This window comes from Rosa chinensis, chromosome 4 (genome assembly GCF_002994745.2).
Source record: "Rosa chinensis cultivar Old Blush chromosome 4, RchiOBHm-V2, whole genome shotgun sequence".
Lineage (NCBI taxonomy): Eukaryota > Viridiplantae > Streptophyta > Magnoliopsida > Rosales > Rosaceae > Rosa > Rosa chinensis.
Genome location: NC_037091.1, coordinates 6,042,058 through 6,069,059, shown reverse-complemented (window position 1 = coordinate 6,069,059; position 27,002 = coordinate 6,042,058). Strand labels below are relative to the sequence as shown.

Genomic DNA, 27,002 nt, shown 5'->3' with positions numbered 1-27,002 from the left:
CGTTGCAAAAGACCAACGGCGACGGCTAGGCGACGGCAATGTCGCCGATGTCGTTGGTGGCGTCGCCATTGCTATTTGAGACGGCAATTACGCTGTCGCATGAATTTTGGCGACGGTATTTATGCCGTCGCAAAGAGCAATGGCTACGCCATCTACAATTTTGCAGTCAGGTCTTTGGCGACGGCAACAATGCCGTCGCAAAGTGCATATCATTGATAAAAAAAAACCTGGCATGCAATTTTGCATACCAGATTTTTATCTTTGGAGCAGAAGAAGCCAAATAATAAATTTTATATAAAATGCACCAAAACATGAATACCATATTCAAATACATATATAGCTGATAAACATGTTTGATCAATTGAACAACACTTATCATCAACCAAAGAACAAAAGAAAACTAGAAAGCGTGCCCGCGCTTTGCTGCAGATAGGCTATCCGATAGTGGAAGTTGACATGGATCACAATATGTTCTCAAGCTGCTTGACATTCACAGATTCGTCAAACCTGGATAATCAACCAGAGAATTAGACTTGTAGAAAATGTGAATCAGAAGAGTATGATGAACTGTAAATGTATATTTACTAGATAGACAGCCCGCGCTTTGCTGTGGGTATTTTTATTACCGATAAATAATATTCTAGGCAGTTTATCATCAACTAAGCCTACTGTGATCAATTTACTCAGTAAACAAATTGAGAGTGTATACCTTTAATGACATCCCTCTGGGTCTTGGATCGCAGCCCAATATTGTTCCGAATTTGTAAGTATACAGATCATAATCAAGAATGCTTTGGGTTCGGAAAAGCCTTGGAAGAAGAAGAACCACCATAATCAAACTACTTGATCAATCATCAGAAAATAACAAAAAAATCAAAATTCAATCAGTTGGGAAATTCGGGTTTCAATTTTGAAGAACCGCAGAATTACTTACCAAGGAATGAACTTAATGTACCTTAGTATTGGAGGTATGGTCGTCAAACGCCTCAGCTCGATTAAAAACCTTCAGCATACTGTACAAAAGCAAACAACAAATGTCAGAAATATACTGACCTGGAAAGCTGAGCCTAAAACTTTTAAAAATAGTGTCATTGAAAGTCTGAGTAAGTTTCAAAATAAGCAAGATATGATGGTTAATTTAGGTTATTCACTTACTGAGTACAAAATAGCTAACAACTTTTAATTTAGGGTGTAAGCTGTTAACCATCAACACATAACTGAAAAGGAATGAGAAAGAACGTTACTTTTTTGCACTGGTCTATTTGGGATATAGAGTCTACCAAATATTTGAGGAAATAGTGATAAACTGGTATTTAATATAAAAAGAAGGGTTTGCAATGAGAAACTCAAAGTAATAATAATCATCAATAGTTATAGCAGTACTACTAACATATATTTTCTTGAATAAAGTTATGCATGCCATTAATCTCAGATTGCAGTAAAGGTAAATGTATGGAGAGAGAAGGAAAAATAATCATTAAACTACTTTGGTTCTATATTTCAATCTGCTGGTTCTCTAACAATCAACTCAAGCAAACTCATTAAAATTTGGCTGATGGGATGTATTAGTGAAATGATGCTATGATAGCTTTTATACCTATCTCTTTCTATGCTATGTATTAGTAAAATTTGAGCATTTTATATAAGCCTAAACCCCTATCTCTTTCTGTCTATATGTATGAATGTCTGAAAACAATATAAAACGATATAATTGTTGCCAGTTAACTTTATAACAATTATAAGTAGCTGGAACAATGAAAACTTTTCCAGGAAAACGAACAGCTACAAATCTATCTATTTTTATAAAGTAAACACATAAAACAAAGCATGCCAAATTTCTATGATCAAAACATAACAATTCCTTCAACAAAGTCAATATGAAATGTCCAATCCTAGTGAACAATGGATGCACAGAAAGTTGACACAGAATTTAATAAAAATAAAATTGCTTCTGTACAGAAATCCATTATAATCTATGACCAAATTTCAAACCATAAGCAGCCAAATCTCCAAGATAGTTCAAGGTATGCTGAGAAAATCACTTTACACCATGAAAATTAGGGGCCTTGATTAGTTGATTCTGCAAATTCAGTTGAGTACCTATAGCTGCAAAAAAGAAGAAGATAGAAACAAAGTTACAAAACATACAAACATCAAACATAAATATAACAGTTCACAAAAACATTTTCATCATATAACATATAACATTTTCATCATCTAAATTTGCAAAAAGACAGACCTCTTCCTCCAAACCGACCATTAGGAGCTGCTCCAAAATTACTCCAGGTTTAAGCCTCCCTCGATTAGCAGATAAATGCAACAAGGAGTTAGTAGGAAGGGTTCAGCATCAGGCTTGGAAAGTCTTTATCATCCTCTAAATGCAAAATGACATGTGTTCCTAATAGCTTTCTGTTTCTGTCAAATGCACCTATCATCAACCTAACGAGGATATTATTCCTAAAATTTCATAAAAATGGAATCTTTCACTATATTTCATGCTTTTTCCTAAGCACACATTTGGCAACAGACACAAACCAACTTCAACTTCTTTACAGAAGTTCAAAACTTCAAATATCTTAGAAAACCACAACACAGGTCTATCATAAAACTAAAAAATCCAAAACCTTTCTCACAAATTCAAAAATTTTGATGCATTACAAAGCAGGAAACGAAAAAAAAATAAAAGAAAGCTTTACCAACAAAAAAAGCACATACCCAGAGCTGAGGCTTCACTCATCTGAGAGCTCCTCACGTCTCTCCTTCTCCATCAGCCTAAAACAACCAACATCAAAAAGAGCACATAAAATTAGTAAAACTATTAGAGAATCCATAAACAACCGGGTGCTCAAGCAAAAATCCAAAAGGGTATTCCAATTCACAACACCCACCAAGCAGAATCAAGAAAAACAAATCCTGAATCTAGAATTGAATAAAAAAGATTAAGTCTTTGGATATCAAACTGGTATAAAGGGGACAAAAAAACACAAAAAACCCAGAAAAAAGAAACGTATTACTAGCATCTTCATGAGTCAAACAAAGATCTGAGCAGCAGCACTGACTAGAAAGAGAGTACGAGGACATGAATCGAATGAATTGATACGAGATTTTCTGGGTTTGATTCGAATCGAACTTCAAAGGAGAGGTCCAGAGGCGGAGAGTTCTGGGTTTGAATCGAAAGAACTTCAAAGGAGAGGTCGAGAGGGTCCAGAGGCGGAGATTTCTGGGTTTGAATCGAAACGAGAAGCAGAGAGAGGGCGGAGCCGCGGAGAGGCGGAGAGTTTGCGATGACGGAGAGATGGGATTTGGCGGAAGATGGGATTTGCGATGACGGAGAGGTCGGGAGGACAAGAGAGACGAAGAGATCGGCCTCCATTTTGAGAGTTTTTTTTTTTTTTTTTTTGAGCAGAGGGCGACTGTCGTGGTTTTCATACCACGGGAAGAATTGAAGAAACGCGACGGCATGTCTTTTACAGTCGCAAACTCTTAGTATTTTACTACGGCTAACTCTTGCCGAAGTAAACCATTGAGTTTGCCACGCCCAATGGCGACGGCAGTTGTTACCGTCGCAAATATTTTGCACAATCGCCACCCCTCAGTTTTTGCCGTCGCAAAATAGGAGGCATTGGCGACGGCAATTGAAGGCCGACGCAAATTGGTGAAGCTAAAACAATTCTTTTTTGTAGTGCTTATAGAATAAGAAAGAGTTTCAACAACTCTCCTAAATGGAGTTCCACAAACAGCTGGTTGGAAAATGTAAAAGGTTCTTTTGATTTACATAGTGTTTGAGCCCAAAAGTAATTTTGGCGAAATCCTTTAGTGGGTCTGAGCCAGTGGGCCGATACCTGCGGCCCAAAAATGAGACTACACGGATTTGGGTTGTGATGTTGCTCATCCCGTGTTTCATAAGGAGATATCATCCTTAATTGCATGAAGATATGAGCGCTCGTGAGGGCGTGAAGATATATTTGCAATTAATACGTGCGTATCCTACTGCTCGCATCCAGCGATCACATCTAGGATTCTAAGAGGCAATTAATCCTTGCCTATATTCTAGCGACGACATAAGCGGATAGTTATCACCCACAATCATATCAATACTATTAAGAGTTTTGGTTTGATTCAAGGCCAATAACTGTGGCCCAAAATATAGTATTCCATTCCTATTAGGAAAGTGAATCTGCAATAGCCTATATATAGAGGCTAAACACGATACAGAAAAAAACTTTTGACCTTTGATCTCTCTGAGCAATCGATCCCAGCGATTACCGAGCCTCCCCGGAGCAAACCCTCAACCTTGTTGAAACCCGGTGACAGCCCACCAGTCCTAGTCTCCTCGCGAGCCGACTGTCAGCTTCACCAGATCAACTCGGCGACCGTACTTCCAGTCCCAGTCTCCCCAGGAGCCGACTGTGAGCACAACCGCCACTGTTACTTCCAGCGAAGCAAGGGTAACGCCCTCGCAACCCAGCGAAGCTAAAGTCACGCTTTAGCAAACCCGTGTTTCTCTCAACTTCCTAGTGATTGCTCTGCTCAACCTTCAAGTTGAGTATCGATACGGTGAACGAAAAGAGACCACCACCAAAGCCCTTACCCGCGTAAGGCAAAGAAGTCCTTTTCCGAAAGGCAAGAAAAGAACCCAGTGACGAGGTTGGTGCTCTCCTCGTCCACAGCGCTTGAAGAAGAAGTCAGGTCACAGGACTCCCCCAACGACTGCACCCTGCGGTGCTGGCACGCCTGCGCAACCACTCGCCCAAAAAAGACTGTTTGCACACCAGCTGGTTTTGGAGCCAAACATTTTGGCACGCCCAGTGGGACATCAAACTAGGGTTTCTTTCTGAACGCAACCATTGGGAAGCCCAGCGATAACCCTTACCAAAAAGGTTACGTTAGCTGCCCAAAGCATAAGACCTCCAGCTACAGATCACATTCTCGTGCGGACTGTCGTGGTCTATCTGAGGAACAAGTGACGCAACGATTCTCTCTGCAGACTCAATCATCCAGTATGTCAACTTCTCAAGGTGAGAATCGCTCGGCCGCAACTGAAGGTCAGAGCGTCAACACTAATCAGGCCAGCGAGCCTGTCAATCCCTCCACTGTCAACACTGTAGTGGTGGGTGAAGAGGAAGAGGCTTTTGTTTCGAAGCCTATCCTGGAAGGAGCAACCATCGATGAGACTATCGCGATCCTTATGGAGAATGTCGAGAACCATCACAAGAAGATGGACGCGGATCTCGCCAGAGAAACTGCAAAAACAGAAAGGCTCCTCTGCGAGTTTGAGCAGCGCATGACTCTCTATGCGGAAAATACCAGGCAGCAGGTCACACAGACAGAGGGCGCCTTGAAAGCGCAAGCTATAACTATCGCTGCCGCACAAGATGAGCGTCAAAAGACAATTCTGAACGCTATAGCGGATCATTCCAAGCAAACCGCATCAAACATAGCAGATCTCCGCAAGGATGGGGCCAACTTGGCAACTGAAGTGGCTATGCAGAGAGCCGAATTGAACCATGCGAAGGAGGTGATGCACAAGGCTTTAGGCGATCCTAATACCATCCTTGGCTCTCTTGGCCAGCCGTCCGGTTCAGGCAAGTACGTGCCACCAAATCAGCGCGACAAGGCCAACCAGAACGTCGGTTCTTCGTCGACGACTGTTGCTGCTACTCCATCGAAGAATAAGGAGCAGGCCTTGGTTATTCCCGGTAGCAAGGAAAAGACTGCTTCATCAAGTGGACAGGCCGCCAAGAAACATCAAGCCTCGAAGGGTGTAGGAGATTCGTCAGAGCCTATGACTTTCGTCCAGTACGATAGTGACGGAGCGGAAGTGGTATATCAAGAATTGCCGGGAAACTATTATGCGCTTGACCAAACTGGCACTCCGATCAAGATAACTGCTCTGTCAAAGGAAGAGATTATCCCTGCAGTGACTCTCCAGCCAAAAGCGGCTACCCGCATTGTACATGCCGGGGAAGGATCAACAATAGTAAACCAGGCAACCCCTGGACAAACTGTTCACCGAGCTGCGATGATACCCCCTCCGCCTCAAGGGCTCGGAGTACGTGAGACGTGAGGAGGTAGAGGAGATGATCAGATTGGCAAACCCTAGGGCCCAGCCAGATGGAGTGTACGAGGGACCTTTCCCGCCAAACATCATGCTCGCACCTTTCCCTCGAGGTTATAAGAACATTATTTTTTCTACTTTTTCAGGGGAAGACACGGAAGATGCGGCCACTCATCTGGCCAGATTTAGGGTGCAATGCGGCCAATATCAGAATGATGACGTCCTCAAGTGCAGGATCTTTGGCACTTCCCTATCCGGCGCTGCCTTCAGATGGTTCTCTAAACTTAGGCCAGGGACAGTGGCGGATTGGCCGGCGATGGAACTACTTTTCCGGGAAACATTTGGGAATATTGAGCCTGAAGTAGATCTGGCCTCTCTTACTCAGATGGCCCAACAGCCTACAGAATCAGCAGTCTCTTATCTTCAGCGCTTTCAAATCCAGAAGGCCAAACTGAATGTCATTCTGCCTGAGAGGGAGTTGGTCAAGTTGGCGGTTAAAGGCCTGGAGCCCCGGCAAAGAAAGAAGCAGCATGGCAGCATGATACAGTCGATGGGAGAACTCATCACGGAGGTAGGCAGTTTTGAGCATCTCCTTCGAGAGACAGATGCAAGGAAGAATGCTTCCAAAGGAACGTATGTGCCCGGTAAACACCGTACGGTAGCGGCCCTGAGCTACCAGCCGACCACTTACGACCCTTATTATCATCGCGGTACTGGAGAGGTGAGCCAGGACGATGAAGAGGATGAGGATAATGATATAGCAGCCTACGAACTGACTGGGAAGAAAAAGCCATCTTTGAAACAGTTGAAGATTTCCAAGGAACCTGTTAAACTCAAGTCGATGGCCTTCACTAAGCCAGAGTTCGCGGCATATACCTACGATGCCAACAAAGCTCACGAGATTCTCGACGAAATGATTGCTGCGAAGATGGTGAAGACTGATTTTGGGCCGTTTCCGCGGCCAGAGCAGTTGAAAGGAAAGAAATACTGCAAGTTCCATAACCTGTGGAACCACAACACTGCGGACTGCGTAAAGCTCAAGGACCAAATTCAGGTATGGCTTAATAACGGTAACTTGCAGGTCGAAGCTCCAGCCACCGCGACGGCACTGGTGGATGTGGACCCCTTCCCAGATACTGGGGTCAATATGGTCAACGTAGACTGGAACAGAAAGCAGCAACGGAAACCAACGCTGGATTTGGCCACGAGCAAACAGGGTCATAAATCCACCGCAGGTGAGGCATCTGTTAAGGATAGAATTGCGACGACCAACCAGGCCTCACCCGTGGTTCTGTGCTCACGATGTAAAGAGGAATGTGGTATCCAAATACCGCATGAGGAAGTCGAGCAGACATTTCGCTTTGGTTCCATGCCACCAGTCAAGTGGGCTTCCCCATCGCGGAACTATCAGCCTACCAGCCCGAGAGAACGGGAGAAAGTGACATCACCACCATCCCCCAGAGACTCCAATTTATTCCTGAAATTAAAAGCAACCGCGAGCGAACCAAAGCAAGAAAAGGTCAGAAGCGGCTGCAAAGATGTTTTGACCAAGCCCTATATACCACCTGCAGCAGCTATTCCTATCAAAGAAGGCAGATGGTACACCAGGGAAAAGGGGAAGGCAGTGGAGATTAGCCCGTCCAGGAAGAGGAAGCTACAGCGCAGGTTCGGTGAAGCCAAGCACACTCTAGAGGCCTTAGACCAAGGCCTAATCAAACCTTCCCAATTGGTCAAGTCGCCTGAACAATACCAGAAAAAAATGGAGGCACTGGTCGCCAAACCACTGAGACCTCCCCATGGTCTTGACAAACAAACAGATTCGCTAATGGGGGCTTCAAAGCCCAGTGTGTTTTGCAGGATTACTGAAGAGATCTCACCGCCGCCTACCCGAAGGAACAGCTCGCCAACTCAACGACCGCATGTCAGGCGCAGGCTCTCCCATGAAGCACCGGCTATCAAGGCTTCAGTCTTCGACAGGCTGGGGGGCAAGGACAGAGTTGTTAGCACCTTGCAATGGCGACCCAAGAAAGTCCAAAGTGTGGTCATTTCCGCCCCAAAAGAGCGTAAGGAACCGGAAAACCCTAAGCCGTTGGTAGGTGAGCAAGAACTCGAGTCACAAGGGCTTGAGCACTGCCAGGTAAAAGGCCTTACAGAAGAGTCGTTAGTAGATCGCTTGGCTCGGCAGTTCCAGACTGATATCCCGTTGGAAGAACCCAAGATTGATCTGGATGTCGATGTGGAGGGGACTGAGTCAGATGAGGTTTCTTGCAACATGGTTTACGTGCTCCCCGCGAAATATGCCTTGCCGGTCGCTGCTCAGGATTGCGTGGAGATAGAAGAAGAGGGTACGCAACCATTGCAGGTCACTTTAGCAGCCGCAACACCTGTAGAAGACGGGGCCTTACCAGAACCAGCGGGGGTTCCAGACAAGGGGTCACTCATGCACTTCTCTAAGCCAACGCCAGCCATGGTCCAACACATGCGGCCGCTATACATTATGGCAGACATCGGTGGTATCAAAGTCAGCAAAATCATGATTGACACCGGAGCGGCCGTTAATGTTGTCACTACTCGGACCATGCACTTGCTTGGAATCAAGCAGGAGAAAATCCAATCTACATCTCTTGCGCTCAAAAATTTCGCGGGAACTGTAATCAAAACCCTAGGGTTATTGTTTTTGCGTATTAAAGTCGGACCAGCAGAGGGAGTTTATGCTTTCTTTGTGACGGATTGTTATGCGGCCTACAGCGCCATTTTGGGCAGGGATTGGATCCATCGGAGTTATTGTGTGCCGTCGACACTTCACCAAGAGTTGGTTATGTGGAATAGAGAAACAGACACGGCAGAGGTGGTCCCAGCAGATCCCCGTCCGTTTTCGGTCTCCGCAAATTATGTAGATGCCAGATACTATTTGGAACCTATCACTCCATTGCAGGTTAGTGCCATCGATGATAAGGGCCGCCCCACAGGGGTGACGGCCTCTGAACTGGCACAGTGGGGTCTCACGCTCACAAAAGAAGGCTTGGAGCGGCCCGGCCATGCTGTGCCCAAACCTTTAACTGATTAATGGATTACGACCTCACTGAAGAGGGAATAGAAGCCTTCCACTCGATACACGAACGGTTGTCATCATACATGGTGGAAAAAGAGGCTTACGATCGCATTGCAACCTTAGAGGTCGTCAATGAAGAACTTGCTGATCCGGAGGATGAAGAGGAAGTCCATATTCAGCTCGCTCCGGCGGCGCTCGACGATACACCTCCCAAGGTTAAAGACCCTACTGAGAAGGTCAACCTGGGTACTGTAAGCGAGCCTATGGAAGTATCCATCAGTGCTTACCTAGAGCCTAACGAGAAACAGAGGCTCATCGAACTATTGCTAGAGTTCAAGGATTGCTTCGCGGAGAAGTATGAGGACATGCCCGGCCTGTCACCAGACTTGGTTTGTCATCAATTACCAACTCTTGCTGACAAGAGGCCCGTCAAGCGAGAACCTCGACGAATGAACTCAGAGACCCAGATTCTGGTAAAGGAAGAGGTAGAGAAAATGCACAAGTCAGGCATCATAAGGGTTGCCAAGTATAACCAGTGGCTATCTAATATAGTGCCTGTCCGGAAGAAAAATGGCAAGATGAGAGTCTGCGTTGATTATAGAGACTTGAATCTCGCCACACCTAAAGATGTTTACCCCATGCCGGTCGCGGATATGTTGGTGGACGCGGTGGCAGGCCATGAACTGTTGTCCTTCATGGACGGCACTGCGGGATATCACCAGATTCCGGTCGCTGAAGAAGACAGACACAAGACTGCTTTCCGCTGCCCTGGCTTCGCGGGAGTTTTCGAATATGTGGTCATGCCGTTTGGCCTGAAGAACGCCGGTGCGACGTATCAAAGAGCCATGAACTTGATCTTCCACGACATACTGGGAAAGGTTTTAGAGGTATACATTGATGACGTAGTCGTCAAGTCTCAGAAGCGAGGGGATCACATCGCGGATCTCAGGAAAGTGTTTGAGCGCATGCGCCGACATAGACTCAAGATGAACCAGGCCAAGTGTGTGTTTGGGGTTCAAGCAGGGGACTTTCTGGGGTTTATAGTCCACCAGCGAGGAATTGAGGTCCCCGAGGACAAGGCAAGTGCAGTCATTAATGCATCTCCCCCACAGACGAAGAAGGAATTACAGCGTCTTAGGTCAGATTAATTTTCTAAGGCGTTTCATCTCTAATTCTGCAGGGAAAATCCAGCCCTTCTCACCTTTGCTGAGACTACAAGGACAGAATGAATTTGTGTGGGAACCCAAGCATCAAGAGGCTTTCGACAGTATCAAGGCCTATCTGGCAAACCCACCAGTCTTGGTTCCACCTAGAACCGGGGTCCCGTTAAAGCTGTACATCTCAGCAACCGACGCCTCCATTGGTAGCCTGCTCGCTCAGGACGATGAGGACGGTGTCGAGCACGCTATATTTTATCTCAGCCATGTACTGACAGATTGCGAGACAAGGTACACCCCTATGGAAAAGCTGTGCTTAACCCTATACTTTTCGGCGTGCAAGTTGCGACATTACATGTTATCCTTTACTACTTGCATCATCGCTCAGACCGATTTGGTCAAATATATGTTGTCCCGGCCTATCTTGAGAGGCCGCATTGGCAAATGGGTATTGGCACTTTCAGAGTTTTCGCTCCAGTATGTACCCCAGAAGGCGGTCAAAGGGCAGGCTATCGCAGATTTTCTAGCACATCATCCTCCGCTAGAAATACCCGTACTGAAAGAGTTGGAAATTTCCTGCAACACCACGACTCGACCAGATAAAGCATGCATCCCTGAATACGAGGTCTGGTATCAGGCTACAATCTCTCTACAGCCCTGAGTGTTATTCTTTGATGGCTCAAGAACAGATACTCTGGCCGGCGCAGGGATTGTTCTGGAGAACCCTGCCGGTGATCGTTTCTCTTATTCTTTCCAGCTCACGTTCCAATGTACTAATAATCAGGCTGAATATGAAGCTCTTATCATTGGACTCGAAGTCTTGTTGGAAATGGGCGTCCGGGACGTTCAGATTCGCGACGATTCTCAGCTCGTTATCAATCAGCTTCTGGAAAAATATCGCTGTACGAGTTGGCTGCTCATCCCATACCTGAATCGCGCCATTGAGCTTCTGGACCAATTTACAGATGTTGATATGGAGTATATACCACGTGAACGTAACTTTGCTGCTAATGAGCTCGCTCAGTTGGCTACAGGCATTACCTTGAAGTACGGAGTGCGCGAGCGCATTCTGAAAGTTGAGCGTCGCACACTACCTTCGTGGCTTGCTCGACCTGATCCTCCAGATGATCCCGTGGTTGCGGTACTAGAGCCCATTGATGTTTATTGGCGGATTCCACTGATTGAATACCTCAAACAACCAGACTCCAGCGCTGATAGGAAGATTCGTTTCCTCGCATTGAATTACTTCCTTAGAGGCGATGAACTGCGCAGACGTGGAGAAGATGGTATAGATTTTCGATGTGTCTACGGTCGCGAAGCCAAGAGATTGATGCGCGAGGTGCACACGGGGATATGTGGATCTCATCAAGCTGGACCTAAGATGCGTTGGCTCCTCCGACGTCATGGTTATTATTGGCCCAGCATTTTGAAGGATTGTATTGCATTCACCAAAGGCTGTGCGGACTGTCAAGCACACGGTCCTGTCCAGCATGTTCCTAACATTCCTATGCAACCTATCATTAAACCTTGGCCTGCGCGAGGCTGGGCACTGGACTTGATTGGGATTATCCATCCTCATTCTTCCCTACAGCACAAGTTTATCATCGTCGCCACTGATTACTTCACGAAATGGGTTGAAACAGAGCCTCTGAAGGAGGCCTCCGGCCCTACCATTCGCCAGTTTATTTTCCGTAATATTCTATGCAGGTTTGGTATCCCTGAAGTGCTGATGTCGGACAGGGGGGCAGCGTTCATGGGAGGCCTCGTGGAGGAGCTGGTGAATGATTTTGGCATTCAATTCATACATAGTACTCCGTACTATGCTCAATCTAATGGTCAGGCGGAGGCGAGCAACAAGACAATCATCACCTTACTGAAGAAGATGTTGGTGGAGAATCCTTGACAGTGGCATGATAATTTGTACGAGACACTTTGGGCCTATCACACTTCTAAACGTAACCCCACCACCACGACGCCGTACGCGCTTATGTTTGGACATGATGCTGTCTTACCATTAGAAATTAATGTTCATTCCCTACGAGTCCAAGAATAGCATCATTTGATTGGCGAGGATTATGTTCAAGCAATGTGGCAGGAGCACGAAGACTTAAGCGAGCAGCGCTTGGCCGCTTTGGACAATTTGGTGATGGAAAAACAGCGTATCGCCCGCGCCTATGATAAGAGGACGCGGGGTCGCAGTTTCAAAGAAGGTGACCTCATTTGGAAGGCCATTTTACCCTTAGGTGAAAAGGTAACCGGTCGCGGTAAATGGACGCCGCGATGGGAGGGACCCTTTGTTATCCACCGAATATTGGAGCGCGGCGCTTTTCACCTCAAAGACATCGACGGTGATATCCATCGCAACCCTATTAACGGTCACTTTCTGAAGAAATATTATCCGAGTGTCTGGGAGTTTGACGATCCTCCCGACCCTGTTCTTGCTCCGACTGGGGGGCAACCTTAATCTTCATCGGCTCGCAGCGTTATGGTTATTCGGCCTTTTCTCTGTGGCCTTTTGTTTTTGTATCTGCTCCCCGCTGAACATTGGGGGGCACCTCAATATCTATTAGGGCCTATACAAGAGGCTTTATTTTGGACTTATTTTGTAAGAGCCTATACAAGAGGTTTTGTTTATGCTTATAGTCCATGTTATCAGTTACTTGGTTTTTATTCATTGTCTTGACAAAACGTGTTAAGAATAAATACAAGGGCCTATACAAGAGGCTTTATTTTCGACTATTTTTTGCTTTTTTTTTTGTTTGTGCAGATTTTTGAGTACATATTTTTGAGTAAATCAAGCATTTTATTCATAAAGTGGCTTTGCGGCCAGAAGCATACAACAGAATAGAGCAATACAGTTTCACATGCGATTACAAGAGAGGCTACAGACATAAAAGCTTAAAGTGTTCGTTGTGGCCGTGTGGAGAAGGATCTGGACGCTACCACCTCAGAGCATTCTTCCCCCTACGATCAGATCCTCCTCCCATCTAAGTCGCCGCTGCTGTCATCGGTACTGGAGGAAGAGGGAAAAAAGAGAGCCTTCATTCCCCTTCCTGGGGCCTCTCCTCCAGGCAAGAGTTGGGCTCCAGAGCAGGCGCGACTCACAACCACATCTACCTCCTGGGGTAAATCAGAAAGTGCGTGCCCAGGCCCCAGAGGTAGACCGCGGAGGTAGAAAGGTAAGCCTCATAGTGGCTTTCCTCCCTTCCTCCGCTTGCTCCGCGCGGGCAGTCTGAAGAGTTGGACTCCTCAGAATGTGGTTCTGCCGCGTTAGGAGCGCGGCATGTTCTTCGGTTTAACTGAGACTGGCAAGTTCATCCAGGTTTTCAGTAACCAAAGACATGCCACTGGACCTGAGATTAAGCCATGAGGCCTACCCAGGTCTTGAGATTAAGCCATGAAGCCTAAGAATCTGTGGCTAAGGGTGAGATCACGGTGGGAAGATTTTAGAAACTGGAGAAAAAGCAACAGGGCTTGCGAGTTTATCTTTGGAAGAAACATGGTGGTTTGGTTATCGCTCTTCTTTGGATGCTGGTATTTATAGGGTTGATCTCACACCGTGCGATAAGCAGTTGAGACGCTTTCAACGCCATCAATAAGAGAATCAATGCGGTTAAATGCGATTATCTCGGAAATGGAAGATATTGAAAACGCGTGGGAAGCAGGACGGTCTCCAAGGAAGCAACCGCCCAAAATGGGATTATCTTTTCAACGGTCTTGCTTTTCATTAATTGGCAAACCTTAAATGATATTTGGGCCGAGCAAAACGGGCTAAATATTGTATATATTAAAAAATATCCTTATACAAAGTAAAATGGGCCTAAAACAGGAGGCCTAAAGTTTTCGACCCGCATGGGTCAAGCGAAGCAAGTGCTCATCCAGACGAAAGCTAGCGTCGGCAGCAGCGCGCTCTGCTTGTCGAACTGCTTTGCGCGCTTGAGCCAGGTTCTGAGACATCGCTTCTAGCGCCGTTAAGGGCTGTTCTATCTGAGGCTCCTCTTGCGCCAGTTGGGCCGTGACCGTCACTAATTGGGCCTTGGCTTCGATTAGTTGGGCTTGGAGGTCCTGAATGTGGGTCCGAAGGTGGTTCTGTGAGATCCTTAGATCCCTGACGAGAATCGCTCGATCGCCTAGAGAGTCGCGAGATACCTCTGCTTGTTGTGCAAGGCCGCGATAGTGAGCCTGAACCTGCCTGGCCTGTGTGGCCGCGGTCGTCCTTTCATTGATCCGTGAAGGAAGATTTTGCAAGAGCTCATATATTTCAACAAATCCATCTTCAGTGATGGTACGTTCGCGGCGAAGTACCATCAGATATTCTTGAGCTCTGGCAGCTGCGCCCGGCAGTAAAATGTCAGGACCCAGGAGTCGCTGCAGATTGTCCCTCGCTTCATCTGCGACCCCTGGAGGAGCCACTTCGAGTATGCGAACAAGTCTTTCCAGCCTATTAGGAGGCTCAGGAGGAGGAACTTCAGCGATGATGTCGGCATCAGCGGCAGCAGCAGCAGGGCCTACTTGAGGCTCGACGATCGGGGCCGCAACTTGTTCTGGTACTGCATTTATATCAGCACCTATTTCTGGAACCTGGGGGGCAGGTTCTCAATTCGCCATGCCTTCATCAGCGGGCTCAGCAGGGTCAGCGACAGCGACCTCCTCAGCAGGGACGTCACTCTGCAATGAGGAAAGATGGTCAGGTATACAAAGAAGAACAAGAACTAAGGCACCAATTTTCAAAGAAGAATACCTCTACGACAGGGCCCTCGTCTGAGACATTTACTGGCGCGGGTTCTTGAGCTTCCTCATCAGGATTGCGATCAGGTGACGCGAGCACTGCTGGTTGTGTAGCGATCGGATCCTCATGTGGTGCGTCCGGAAGGAGTGCATTCTCTTCTGTTTCATCGGAACTATCCTCTATGATCTGCACAGGAATAGATGCTGAGCCACCATCAATGCTGACAGGAGGTGGAAGATTTTCAAGTCCCACAGGTGTTGGTGCTCGCGAAGTAGTTGTTCCTTGAGTGGCAGCTGAAGAGCCTTCCCCAGCATGTGTAGATGACCTGCGACGAACCTGTAAAGGAGAAGGGTGTGAAATATGGGCAGAAACAGGGATAATTTCTAACATAGGCTCCTTGCCTCTTACCAGCCGGTCAGCCATTGGTTCATCTCCTTCCCAGGGGTCAACATGAGTATCTGAGCGACTACGCTTGCGGGTTATAGCTGCCATAACCTGTGAGAAGCAAGAGGTTAGCATTTAACTCACAAAGTTGGTCCTGAAGACAAAGGGTTCTTACGGTTTGTGGATCGTCGTCATCAGAAGAAGAAGAAGAATCCTCAGCTGTAGCTTCAGCAAGTACTGCCTTCTGTTTGTTTGTCAAGCGGCCGGTGAAGCATTGTTTGTGCGGCGGCCAGGGCGCGGCGCACTCCCCTAATACAAACAAGTATGAGTAAAGGAGGAAACAATGAAGGAGTTTGCAGAGATTAGAGTTGCAGAACATACTTCTGGAGGTGGTTCACGAATTACGATGCCAGCCTGGGCCGGGCGAGGAGCTCGCGTAGGTCTGACCACTTGGAGGGGTCGAGGCCTGTTGGAGGCTTCAGAAAAGCGAGCGAGCACCTCAATGTCAGTGGGGTATGGTTTCCTGAGCTCGCCAAAGAGAGTAGCGAAGAGTTCGTCATCTGGTTGAGTCCAGCAGTTGACAGAGACTTCTCTCCACCAAATCTCATACCCTTCTTCGGTTCCGTCTACAGCATCAAGGTTTTGGGCCCAATCGGGAAGGTCGACCAGCGCGAGCATACTTTGTGCCGGTGGGGGCCCGGAAGGTGGACCGAATCTTCGCCAGGAAGTGTTATAATTCCAGGCATCATACAGAGGGACTGGTACCAATTGGACAAGGCCAAATTGGCGGGCGAAATGATTAGGAGCATAGAGCTCATAGCTGAGTTCCTCGGCGGCAATCCGGATGTCTGAACAGGAGATGGCGCGGCGGAACGCCAGGCGAGAGCGGTCGGGATAATGAGGATCGCTAAGGAGGAAGCCATATTGTAGCACAGAAGGGAATTTTCTTCCCAGAATTAAATCACAGTATGGCATGTCGTCTAGCAAGTACAGATAAGAAAAGCATTCAGAGTAAGGGGGAGATGAGTACTTGTCCTCGCGACAAAACCATCGACCTAACAATTGATCGGCCGGCGGGGATTGCGGGATATCTTCACGGCGGAAGAATGGGAAGTAGGTCTGGATCCAGAAGTCCAAAATCCAGAAGGGTCCGGAAATGTTGATCTCAAAGGGATGCATCGTCGCTTGGTACAGCATGCGATAGATGGCACCCAAGACCGGTTGTCCGAGCCCGATGTTGCGGCCGTTGTAGAGGGCCGTTGCTAAATAGGTCCAGGTGCCAGTGGGCTTGCAGGAGGAGGTGCAGAATATGAATTTACAGAGCCAATATTCAAGGAAAGCAATTCCTCCGGTCGCATTGTGTTCCCGGCTGAAATAGGCCGTCGGACAGGAAGACCGTACATGGCGATGGCATCATCTGGGATAACACCTTGCGGTGCTGGGCCTAACCCGGTGTGGTGATCGGAAAAACAAAGGAGTAGGGGTCGGTGAATAGTGGTCTCTAGATGAATGCGAGCACCGATATTGGTGCCCCAGGTCCGAGCAGCCGTTTCGTTCAATTCTTCTTCCTGATCGATGATGATTTTCTTAGGGGGAGCCATTTCTGGGTCGTTTGCAAAGAAGATGGAGCAGAGATGGGTTTTTCTGGGTTTAGAGTTTGAAGGAGTGTCTGATGTGACAGGGTTGCGGCTGTGCGTTTAAATAAAGAATTTTGTGAGGGAAACGATGCGACAGAAAGCGTTTCACAAATGAAGGGACGCGACCCTCATTAATGGCATCGTTTCAAGCGACCGACACGTCTTTCTAAGTCCCCTTCAATTAGTTGCATTTTAGCAGGCCTGATTTCGGGGCCTGGGGGGCAATGTTTGAGCCCAAAAGTAATTTTGGCGAAATCCTTTAGTGGGTCTGAGCCAGTGGGCCGATACCTGCGGCCCAAAAATGAGACTACACGGATTTGGGTTGTGATGTTGCTCATCCCGTGTTTCATACGGAGATATCATCCTTAATTGCATGAAGATATGAGCGCTCGTGAGGGCGTGAAGATATATTTGCAATTAATACGTGCGTATCCTACTGCTCGCATCCAGCGATCACATCTAGGATTCTAAGAGGCAATTAATCCTTGCCTATATTCTAGCGACGACATAAGCGGATAGTTATCACCCACAATCATATCAATACTATTAAGAGTTTTGGTTTGATTCAAGGCCAATAACTGTGGCCCAAAATATAGTATTCCATTCCTATTAGGAAAGTGAATCTGCAATAGCCTATATATAGAGGCTAAACACGATATAGAAAAAAACTTTTGACCTTTGATCTCTCTGAGCAATCGATCCCAGCGATTACAGAGCCTCCCCGGAGCAAACCCTCAACCTTGTTGAAACCCGGTGACAGCCCGCCAGTCCTAGTCTCCTCGCGAGCCGACTGTCAGCTTCACCAGATCAACTCGGCGACCGTACTTCCAGTCCCAGTCTCCCCAGGAGCCGACTGTGAGCACAACCGCCACTGTTACTTCCAGCGAAGCAAAGGTAACGCCCTCGCAACCCAGCAAAGCTAAAGTCACACTTTAGCAAACCCGTGCTTCTCTCAACTTCCCAGTGATTGCTCTGTTCAACCTTCAAGTTGAGTATCGATACGGTGAACGAAAAGAGACCACCACCAAAGCCCTTACCCGCGTAAGGCAAAGAAGTCCTTTTCCGAAAGGCAAGAAAAGAACCCAGTGACGAGGTTGGTGCTCTCCTCGTCCACAGCGCTTGAAGAAGAAGTCAGGTCACGGGACTCCCCCAACGACTGCACCCTGCGGTGCTGGCACTCCTGCGCAACCACTCGCCCAAAAGAGACTGTTTGCACACCAGCTGGTTTTGGAGCCAAACACATAGTAAGGTTGCAGAGAAAGGTATCAGGTCGAATGGAATTGACAGCTCTGAAGTTGAAAACACTGATGTAAATGAAGAACCTATATATGAACCTGAGGCTGCTACTTATGAGAGTGTTTAGGGTTTAGGAAAAACAATACTAATGAAAATGACTATGAAGTTTTCGACTTAAGAGTCACACACTAGGAAAAACACTAGCGAAATGGTCTTTTTGTATCTATATCTGAATCTTTACATTGGGGTTTGAGTTTATGTATCTATCAACTGTAATCGTGTATTGTGCCATTTGCTGGACTGAATTTAAAGCAAACAAGGATCTACTTATTGTGCTAAAGACTATGATATAACCGCTTTCAGTAAAGTTATACAGACTCATGATCTTCACACAACAATCGATATTTGTCTAAAGATCATAAAAAAATGACAGATTTTTTTTTATCAGAGTTCAGATGAGATTTTTTTTTTTTTTTGAAATAACACAAGTATGGCTACCCTCAAGCCTTAGTCATTAATGAAACCGCATAATACATGGGATGACATTATGCTTAAACCCCAAAATATAATAAACATCAAGAGAACATCCAGAGATAATAACCAGAGTCTCAACTAAGCATACCAATTAGTGAAGAGTGCACTGCTGGCTAATTCATTCGCTTTACAATTGTGGTGATATAATGGAAATATATTGTTTACGTGCAGCCATAATTTACTAATACCATCAGCTTATCCACTATGTTGCCATCCGATAGCACTTAGTTTAATCCTGTCACTAGAAGGTTGCGACCATTTAACTAAGTAAGGAACTCGCCGCCTAACCAGAGTAGACAAGACACACAAGGTGTACAGACCTGAACAAACCCTTCCTCGTCAACCTATCAAATAGTGAGAGCAACTTATTGACGGCCTAATGCCACTAGCAACTAAAAAGTAAAAATAAGAATAAAATAAAATATAGCACAGTAAGAGCCTAAGGTCTAGGTCTAGACCCAAAATTCCAACAAGGAAGCAAGGAGACATCTCCAGTCCACATACAAGGCCCAACCCAAATCTAGCACCAAACCACCGTTGTTCCCATCGCACCACTCCAACCGTACCAACACCACCATCGGACCAGGGGCGGAACCAAGTGGTAGGCTCTATGGGCTGGAGCCTAGACAATATTTTGGGCCAAAAACCCTTAAGTATATGTATATATTTACCTTCAGCCCATACTAGCCAAAGAAAAAAAAAAAAAAAACTTATCTGCAGGTCGCGTACTCCCACAGCCACAGCCCACAGCAGCTCACTACTCAGACCTCAGTAGGTCAGTGGCGGCAGAAACTACGCCGCCCACGCCAAAGAACTCGGCAACGCCGTCCCCAAGGTCCCCTCTTTTCTTCTCTTTCCACTCTTTTCTGCATCTCATTTTCCGTCTCAATTTCCAATCTTGATTCGGATGATCCGTGAAGGAGCCTGTGCTTTTTCTCAAACCGACGTCTTCTTACTTGGAAAACGGAGGCACCATTGAAATCCCTCACCCTCCGGAGTCGTTGGACCATGAGGTGGAGGCGTGGAGCTGGCTGTCATCATATCCAAGAAAGCTCGCGATGTTCCTCAGGCCAAGGCCATGGATTACGTTGGTGGTAATTTCTTTTATTGATTGCTATATTTACTAATCGATTGATTGTTGTGTTAATTTGATTTTAAAGGGATGATCTTGTTTGAGTTGGAATCTGATTAGTGACAATCACATTGTTTAAGGTTATGCACTTGCTCTTGATATGACTGACAGAGAGATTCAAGCTACTGCTAAAGTAATCATCATGTTTATGACGTAATAATTTGTAGTGTGAATTGATGCTATACTTTAGATAGCTATTGAGTTATGATCAATTTGTCAATATACGGTGCACCGTTTTCCATATAAATCTGTGGTTCACCCGCTTCTCTTCAAATGTGTAATCAAAGAAGTGTATGCACTAGGATATGCTTGGTAGAGGCAATAAATATTGGATGAAAATCTTTAATAAACTGAGAGGTACCTTAATCTTTATATAAACTGTGTAAAACACCAGCAAGTTAACTCCTTTAGTGTGTTCCTATGAAGTATTCTAGCGCATCAGTTCAAATTTTAGACCTGCGATCTTGTTTAGGATGTGTGTGGTTTTAACATGCTTTGCTCTATATTCCAGTGCATCAGTTCAAATTTTAGACCTGCGATCTTGTTTAGGATTTGCTTTTGGTAATTCTGTTTTCATGTGGGTTACAAACCTCAAAAAACTCAAAAAAAAAAAAAAATAGTGTACTTCTAATTAGCCTAGACAAGTCTCGGATCCTGGATCCGCCACTGCATCGGACCATCCTCATAGCCCCACCACCGTCGCTCCTCCATCAAAGGCTAACACCATCCATAACGAGCACCATCCCCCAGCCCAAATCCCGTAAAAACAGAAGCAAGGCAACCATTACTGTTAGACCTCAGCCAACCATCACCATCATCAACCCTAGATGAACAACCATTAACTCGCTTGACAGACTCAGGGAAAGACCAATCAAGCAAACCTAATAGCATAACAAATCGCTCCCTTTCAATGTGATATGTTTGAACCCCACTCTGATCTGGTTTGAAACCAAACCGATCTGGCCTGAAAGCAATCTGATCCGCCAATCCAACCATCCAAACACCATACCACCCTCGCCACTCACTACGAAAACTCCTTCCTTCACCTACGCTAAGAGCTTTGTGCCTACGGACGCCGCCTCTCCCTAGCTAGCTTGCCTATAACAGCATAAAAAACTAGCTCGTCTGACGACCACGTCTTGAGGACGTGTCATTGGATGGAGAGAGAAAAGCAAAGGTTTAGGTCGATAGTGCGTGCAGTAAGTTATAGGTTTTTTTTTTGGACTAAATACTGTTTAGTCCTTGAGCTTTTGACCATAAAACACTTCAGTCCCTGCCTTCTAATTTCACACGTATAGTCCCTGTACTTCAAAATTTCAGACCAATAGGTCTTTGCCGTCTAAAAGTCGCGGTGAAATTTCTATTATGCCCTCAGTTCTTTTTTTTTTATAAATTTATTCCTCTCTCTTTTTTTATTTATTCTTTTTTTTTTTTCAAACAGAAAGAAAGAAAGGGAAAAAAAAAACAGAAAGAAAGAAAGGGAAAAAAATTTCCTTTACCAAAAAAAAAAAAGAACTGAGGGCATAATAGACATTTCGCCGTGACTTTTAGACGGCAAGGACCTTTTGGTTTGAAATTTTGAAGTACAGGGACTAAACATGTGAAATTAGAAGGTCAGGGACTGAAGTGTTTTATGGTCAAAAGCTCAAGGACTAAATAGTATTTAGTCCTTTTTTTTTCTTTATATTGATGTTTTTCCAACTTTGAGCTTAGATGAGATTAAAATTCTCAATTTTTTAAACAAGTATGACCCTACAAATGAGTTAATGTGTTTTCTATATGAGAGTTATATTACATATCAGAGTCTTTTTTATATCAGAGTTATATTACATATCTAGCATTGAAGTAAGCCAACATTTCTTGTTGGTATACACATACCTCCTAGGCACAAGTATCGGAAGCACAAGACTCGTATCGTCAATATACCAGCGAGATAAGCTCCCAGCTGAGGGTTCCGATACCCCTCGGGGCGATATCGGGATCCCGAGCGTCCCACACCGAAAGAAACGGAACCAAGCTCCCATAAACCTGCTACATTAAGGTCATCTCCAACAACCTAAGGAGGTAACTGTTTACTATCGCTTTCCATTATCATTATCATACCTGATACTGACTTAGGCATTGGTGCGTTGAAGGCCGGCACACCCGGTCTTCCCCTCTGACCTTCATCTGTTTTCCAAATAAGCGGGACCGATAGCGATAGTAACGGACCGATACGACCAGTGTTCAGCTAGATCAGACTCCTCTCGAGACAACTGAAACATTTTGCGCTAGAATGACTCCCCTCGCTCCTGGCTGGCAGGACAACACATCGATGGCTACCAGCAATCCCGATACTAACAACGACGATCCGCCTAGCGAGGCAACGAACCGCGAGGTCTAGCTCACTCTTGAGTTTCAGAGCCCGGACACCGAGGCTCGATCAGTCATGACCACTGATCCAACCACCGCTCTAGAGATAGCAATGCGCAACCTCATGGAGACACGCGCACAGGCCAAGGTCGAGCACGCAGCGGCCATGGCGGCTCGCCGCAAGGTCGAAAATATGACGAACCAAAATCGCATCCTCTGAGAGGCACTCCAGCGACGAAAAGAAATCCATAGCACCGCGCGGGCTTTATAACTAGTGAAGTTATATATGCCACAATAATTCATAATCGCCAAATGTAGTTTAAAAAATTAAATAATAACACACAATAAGTTTTGAAAAATTAAGAAAATTACTGTAGCCATTTAATTGCAACTTACAGATCTTAGATTCAACGATTGCAATTAAACGACCGTTGATAATTCTCAAATCCAACCTATGGAGCCCACAACCAAAGTTAGGCAATCCACATAATTAATATTTGTACTTGCAGAGGCTGCTTCAGCTATGCCACAGCCCGCTGGTGAGACCAATGGACTGTCATGTAGCTGAGCTTCCAGCCTGAGTCCGGTTCAAAAACCAGAGACGCGCCCTCACGCGCTCACTAAACATAGGCCTCCAGAGATGTTGTTGTTCCAATATGAACCCCAGTTCTACCAACAATCAATAATATCAAACATGCTGGAGTCCCACATCGAAGGTGAGTACTAGTTCCAAGTTTCAACCCTCAACAGACTAAATATAAACATAATCCCCCCTGATGAAGGTAATGACCTCTCCGCAGACGTTTAGAACGTCCAAGACAGGCCATATGGCAAAAAAAAAAAAAAAAAATACGGATGCACTGCAAACCTTTTGGACAACTTGTAGCCTTCCCGAACAAGCCCATTGGCAGGTTTGAATGCTTAGAGCAAGTTCACCCGTTGGGTCACCGGGTCACCTACTATTCACTACTTTTGAGTGTATATTTTCATTCTCTGGGTCACGAAATACACTGTGCCCGTGACCCAGGGCACGAAATACACTGTGCAGGTCACCATGGTGACCCAGAACACTGTACAGGGTGACCTAGGGCATGAAATACACTGTGCTCGTGACCCAGAGGGTGAAATTAACACTAAAAAGTAGTGAATAGTGGGTGACCTGGTGACCCAACGGGTGAACTTTCTCTTACCTGGTCGACTTGCTGTTAGGGCCTATACGATGAAAATCTCACTCATGCCCACTTAAAAAGCTTTTGGACGCTGGTTGGCTTCCACGTGCATGCAATTTTTGGTCTTGTAGCATGTCAAATATTTATTTGGCTTAATTAAATACTAGCCTTTTAACATGTGCTCCGTACATATCAATTGACTTTTATTTTTATTTTTATTAAATTAAAAAAGTTACAGCAGTTTCTCTCATGATTTTAGGGAAATTTCTCCTTTTTTCATGGGAGATATTGCAATTTTTTTGAAATATGATATAGTCAGTTGACTATCTTATCCTCATATAGAAATAATTTATTTATTAATATCTATATAATGTGAGGGCATATATAGTAGTTCAAAAATTTAACCATTCCCTCAAGAATTGGCTTAATTATATAGATTTTGAAGTAATTGACCTTTATTAGAGGCATTGACTTGCCTTCTTCCAGCGTATAAGAAAGTGAGAGACAAAGGCAAAATGGGTGAATAGTGCATAATTAGGAGGCCAGACTCTTCCTTTCACCTCTACCTTTGCCTCTTGCGGTGCATTTGATCTTAGCACGAGTATAGTCCACTCAGACATACCATCTACCAAGTGTGATGCCCCAAACCCCAAAACGGGGGGGGGGGTTTATTTTTAGTTTTATTTTTGTCTTGGTAGCACTTATCTAGTGCTACTGTTTTGTTTTGTTTTGTTTTATTAATTATTATTACTTTAAATTAAATGTTATATATATATATATATATATATATATATATATATATATATATACGGCCTTTCTAGTGAAGGATTTTTTTTTTTGGCCATTTCAAGGGATCGCTCATTAGACACATTTTTCGATCACATATTTACATCTTAACTATTCAAGGTAAAAACTGAACAGTAGAGATGCCGAAATACGACCGAAAAGTGGGTCCCACAAGGGATCCCTTAAAATGGCCAAGAAAGGGATTCCTTAGTGGAAATGACCCTATATCTATACTATTATTAAGAGAACCCACTTTGTTAGCCAAAGTGGACGTGAAAAGACACGAAGACCCCCATAACATATATTATTTTTAAATAATTTCTAATATTTGGAGGGTATTATAGTAAATAATAAAATACTGATAAAAAATTATCTGCCCTCATCTGCAGATAACTCCCCATATATCTCTAACTTCAATAATTACCAAGACATGAATATTACAAAAAGAAAATTTAAAACAAAAAATATGTTTTACATATGCATAGTATATGTGGGTAAGACTAGTATGTGTGTGTGTGTGTGTGTTCAAGCAAATCCAGAATATGTGTCTGACCCAAACTCTAGGTTACTTGACCTAGTTGTAATAGAGTTTTGAATTAGAGATATTCATAGATAGCCGATTAATTGTACGATTATCTTTCCTCATACAACTCTGATTCTATGTCTTGTAATCCTCTATATAAAGAGACCCCTATTATCAATGAAAGTACGACTCAATTCTCTCCCAATTTCAGTTTTCGTTAAACACGTTATCAGCAATAAGCCCTAACCCTAAAACCCTAAAATTGTAGCCTTCAAGCCCTAACAACCACCGAAACCTGTCGAAAAAGCACCGAACCAGCCTCCCCAATAAGAGAAAAATATCCATGCACGGTTCATCACCTTCCAGACCACCTTCCACCGTCAAACTTGGCGGCCGTCACCACCCAGACCCCAGGTTCCTGGAACCAGAACCGGCCAAAAAGTGACTAGACCGGCCAACCCAGTCGAAGAGTTCTCGGCAAGCAAAAAAAAAAAGTTGCAGCCCACAAACGTGGTCCATGTGCAGCCCACAGACGCGGCCCAGAAAAGAAGAAGAAAAAAAAAACAGAGAAACAGGCCTGGGCTGAGAGAAAAGAAAAAAAAAAAAAAAAAAGGGAGAAGGACCGGCCCATCGATCCAGCCCAACCCCCAGTCAACTATTCGGTCAACTCCTCGGTCAACTCTCAGTCAACCACCTCCGCGCGACTTTTCGGCCAAATTTTTCGGCGACCTATTTCGAGGTAATTTTTACCAAAGGTTCCCGTTTTAAAGTTTTTATTCAATTTCTCTATTTTTTCTCAGGGACTTGCAACTTCCCTTCTTCTACCCCCCCCCCCCCCTTTTCTTCTCCATAGGGGAGACCAAAAAGCCGAACTGTGGGGATTCACGCTCACTCCAAGCTTGGAGCTTTTAGAGTCCTCCAAACTTAGAGTTTGTTGAGAAGTTATGATCGACCACAAACACATCATTGTTTCGATCTAATCTAATTCCTCTTGGAATCAGATTTCTTGGAAGCGACTACGCTCAGAAATCCCTAGTTTCTTGAAAGCGACTACGCTCAGAAATTCTGTTGTTTTCGTGGTAGCCTTTTTCGCTCCGAAACTAACCCTAATTTCTTGTTCTCTTGAGGATGAGTAACCTGAACAGATTGGACTTCGCTCAATTGGGAACAAATGGCTCTGGATATCACAAGTGGGTTCGTGATGTCTGCCAACATCTCAAGGCCGATGGAATCCTGGATACGATTCTCGAGCCTAGCCAGGACGTGATAACTGTTGAGCAAGCTCAAGCTTTGGAATTAAATAGCGCAGCCTTAGAAGCAAATAAGGTGAAAGCCATCATCCTAATGATTCGTCATATAGATGATTCGCTCTAGTATGAGTATATGAATGAAGAAGACCCCAAAAGGCTATGGGTCTCACTCAAAGAAAGACTTAGCAATGTCCGTGACTCCTTGCTTCCTGAACTAGAAGTGAGATGGCATAGCCTCCGCTTCTGTGATTTCAAGTCAGTTATTGACTACAACTTGGAAGCACTTCCCATTAAATCCACAATGAAATTCTGTGGAACAGATATCACAGATGTGATGTTGATTGAGAAGACTCTCTCTACCTTCCCCATCTCTGCTTTGATGGTTGCAAAGAACTATCGAATCGATGTTACTACAGGACGGATCACAAGGTTTCGTGAGCTCATTGGAGCTATGAATGTCGTTGAAAAGCATGACAACATCCTTGTGAAGAACTATAATTTGAGACCTATGGGAACAGAGCATATTCCGGAGTCCAATTATAGTTGCGCCCCTAAGGGAGGGCACCAAGGGGAAGGTAACCGCCAAAATAGGCGAACACGGAACCGAAGAGGTCAGCGTGGAAAGAGAGAGAGAGGCAACGCCTTTGGCCATGTTGGTGGGGCCACCAACACTAATAGCCATCCTAATGATGCTTTCAAAGCGCCTCAATCAATGGAGTTTGAGCACAGAGATGTATGTTCCCGATGTGGAGTGTCTGGACATTGGGCACACATTTGTAGAGCTCGTGGAAATATCGTCACCGCCTACAAAGCATATTATGAAGCAAGAGAAGCTCACTATGTAGAACAAGAAGATTAAGAAGATGATTAGAGTGAAGGGTTGAAGACTTCAAATCTGGCTGGGATTAATAAATCGCCAATTCTGTTTATGCCTTTATTTTTCCAAGAGATGTAATAGGCAATTGCCATATACTTTGTAGTAAATGCCATTGGTTTAGTTTTT

The 27,002-nt window shown here is 45.1% G+C and overlaps 1 protein-coding gene and 1 long non-coding RNA gene across 6 annotated transcripts; one reads left to right on the top strand and one right to left on the bottom strand.

The window, feature by feature from the left end:
- LOC112195905 lies at positions 1-2,544 on the bottom strand. Of its 5 annotated transcripts, none has more exons than XR_005809977.1 (6): positions 2,240-2,544; positions 1,993-2,106; positions 1,156-1,217; positions 935-1,013; positions 710-839; positions 1-507 (listed from the first exon to the last, which is right to left on the bottom strand). It is a non-coding gene; the product is annotated as an uncharacterized LOC112195905 (long non-coding RNA). The 5 variants fall into 5 exon arrangements; XR_005809975.1 differs by having other exon boundaries at positions 956-1,013; XR_005809979.1 differs by having other exon boundaries at positions 710-809; positions 956-1,013.
- Positions 2,545-9,124: 6,580 nt separating this feature from the next.
- On the top strand, positions 9,125-12,170 carry LOC112198681. The gene is made up of 5 exons (XM_024339813.1): positions 9,125-9,595; positions 9,989-10,193; positions 10,291-10,558; positions 10,952-11,759; positions 11,859-12,170. Exons 1-5 carry the CDS (start codon positions 9,125-9,127, stop codon positions 12,168-12,170), a joined length of 2,064 nt encoding a protein of 687 aa, XP_024195581.1.
- The last annotated feature ends 14,832 nt before the right edge of the window (positions 12,171-27,002 follow it).

Excerpts from the sequence above, each read along its gene's own strand:
- LOC112198681 (XM_024339813.1), top strand. The coding sequence starts at position 9,125 with ATGGATTACGACCTCACTGAAGAGGGAATAGAAGCCTTCCACTCGATA. Across the intron at positions 9,596-9,988 it reads AGATTCTGGTAAAGGAAGAG|GTTTTAGAGGTATACATTGA; the intron begins GTAGAGAAAATG and ends ATACTGGGAAAG. Across the intron at positions 11,760-11,858 it reads CACACGGTCCTGTCCAGCAT|CACAAGTTTATCATCGTCGC; the intron begins GTTCCTAACATT and ends TCTTCCCTACAG.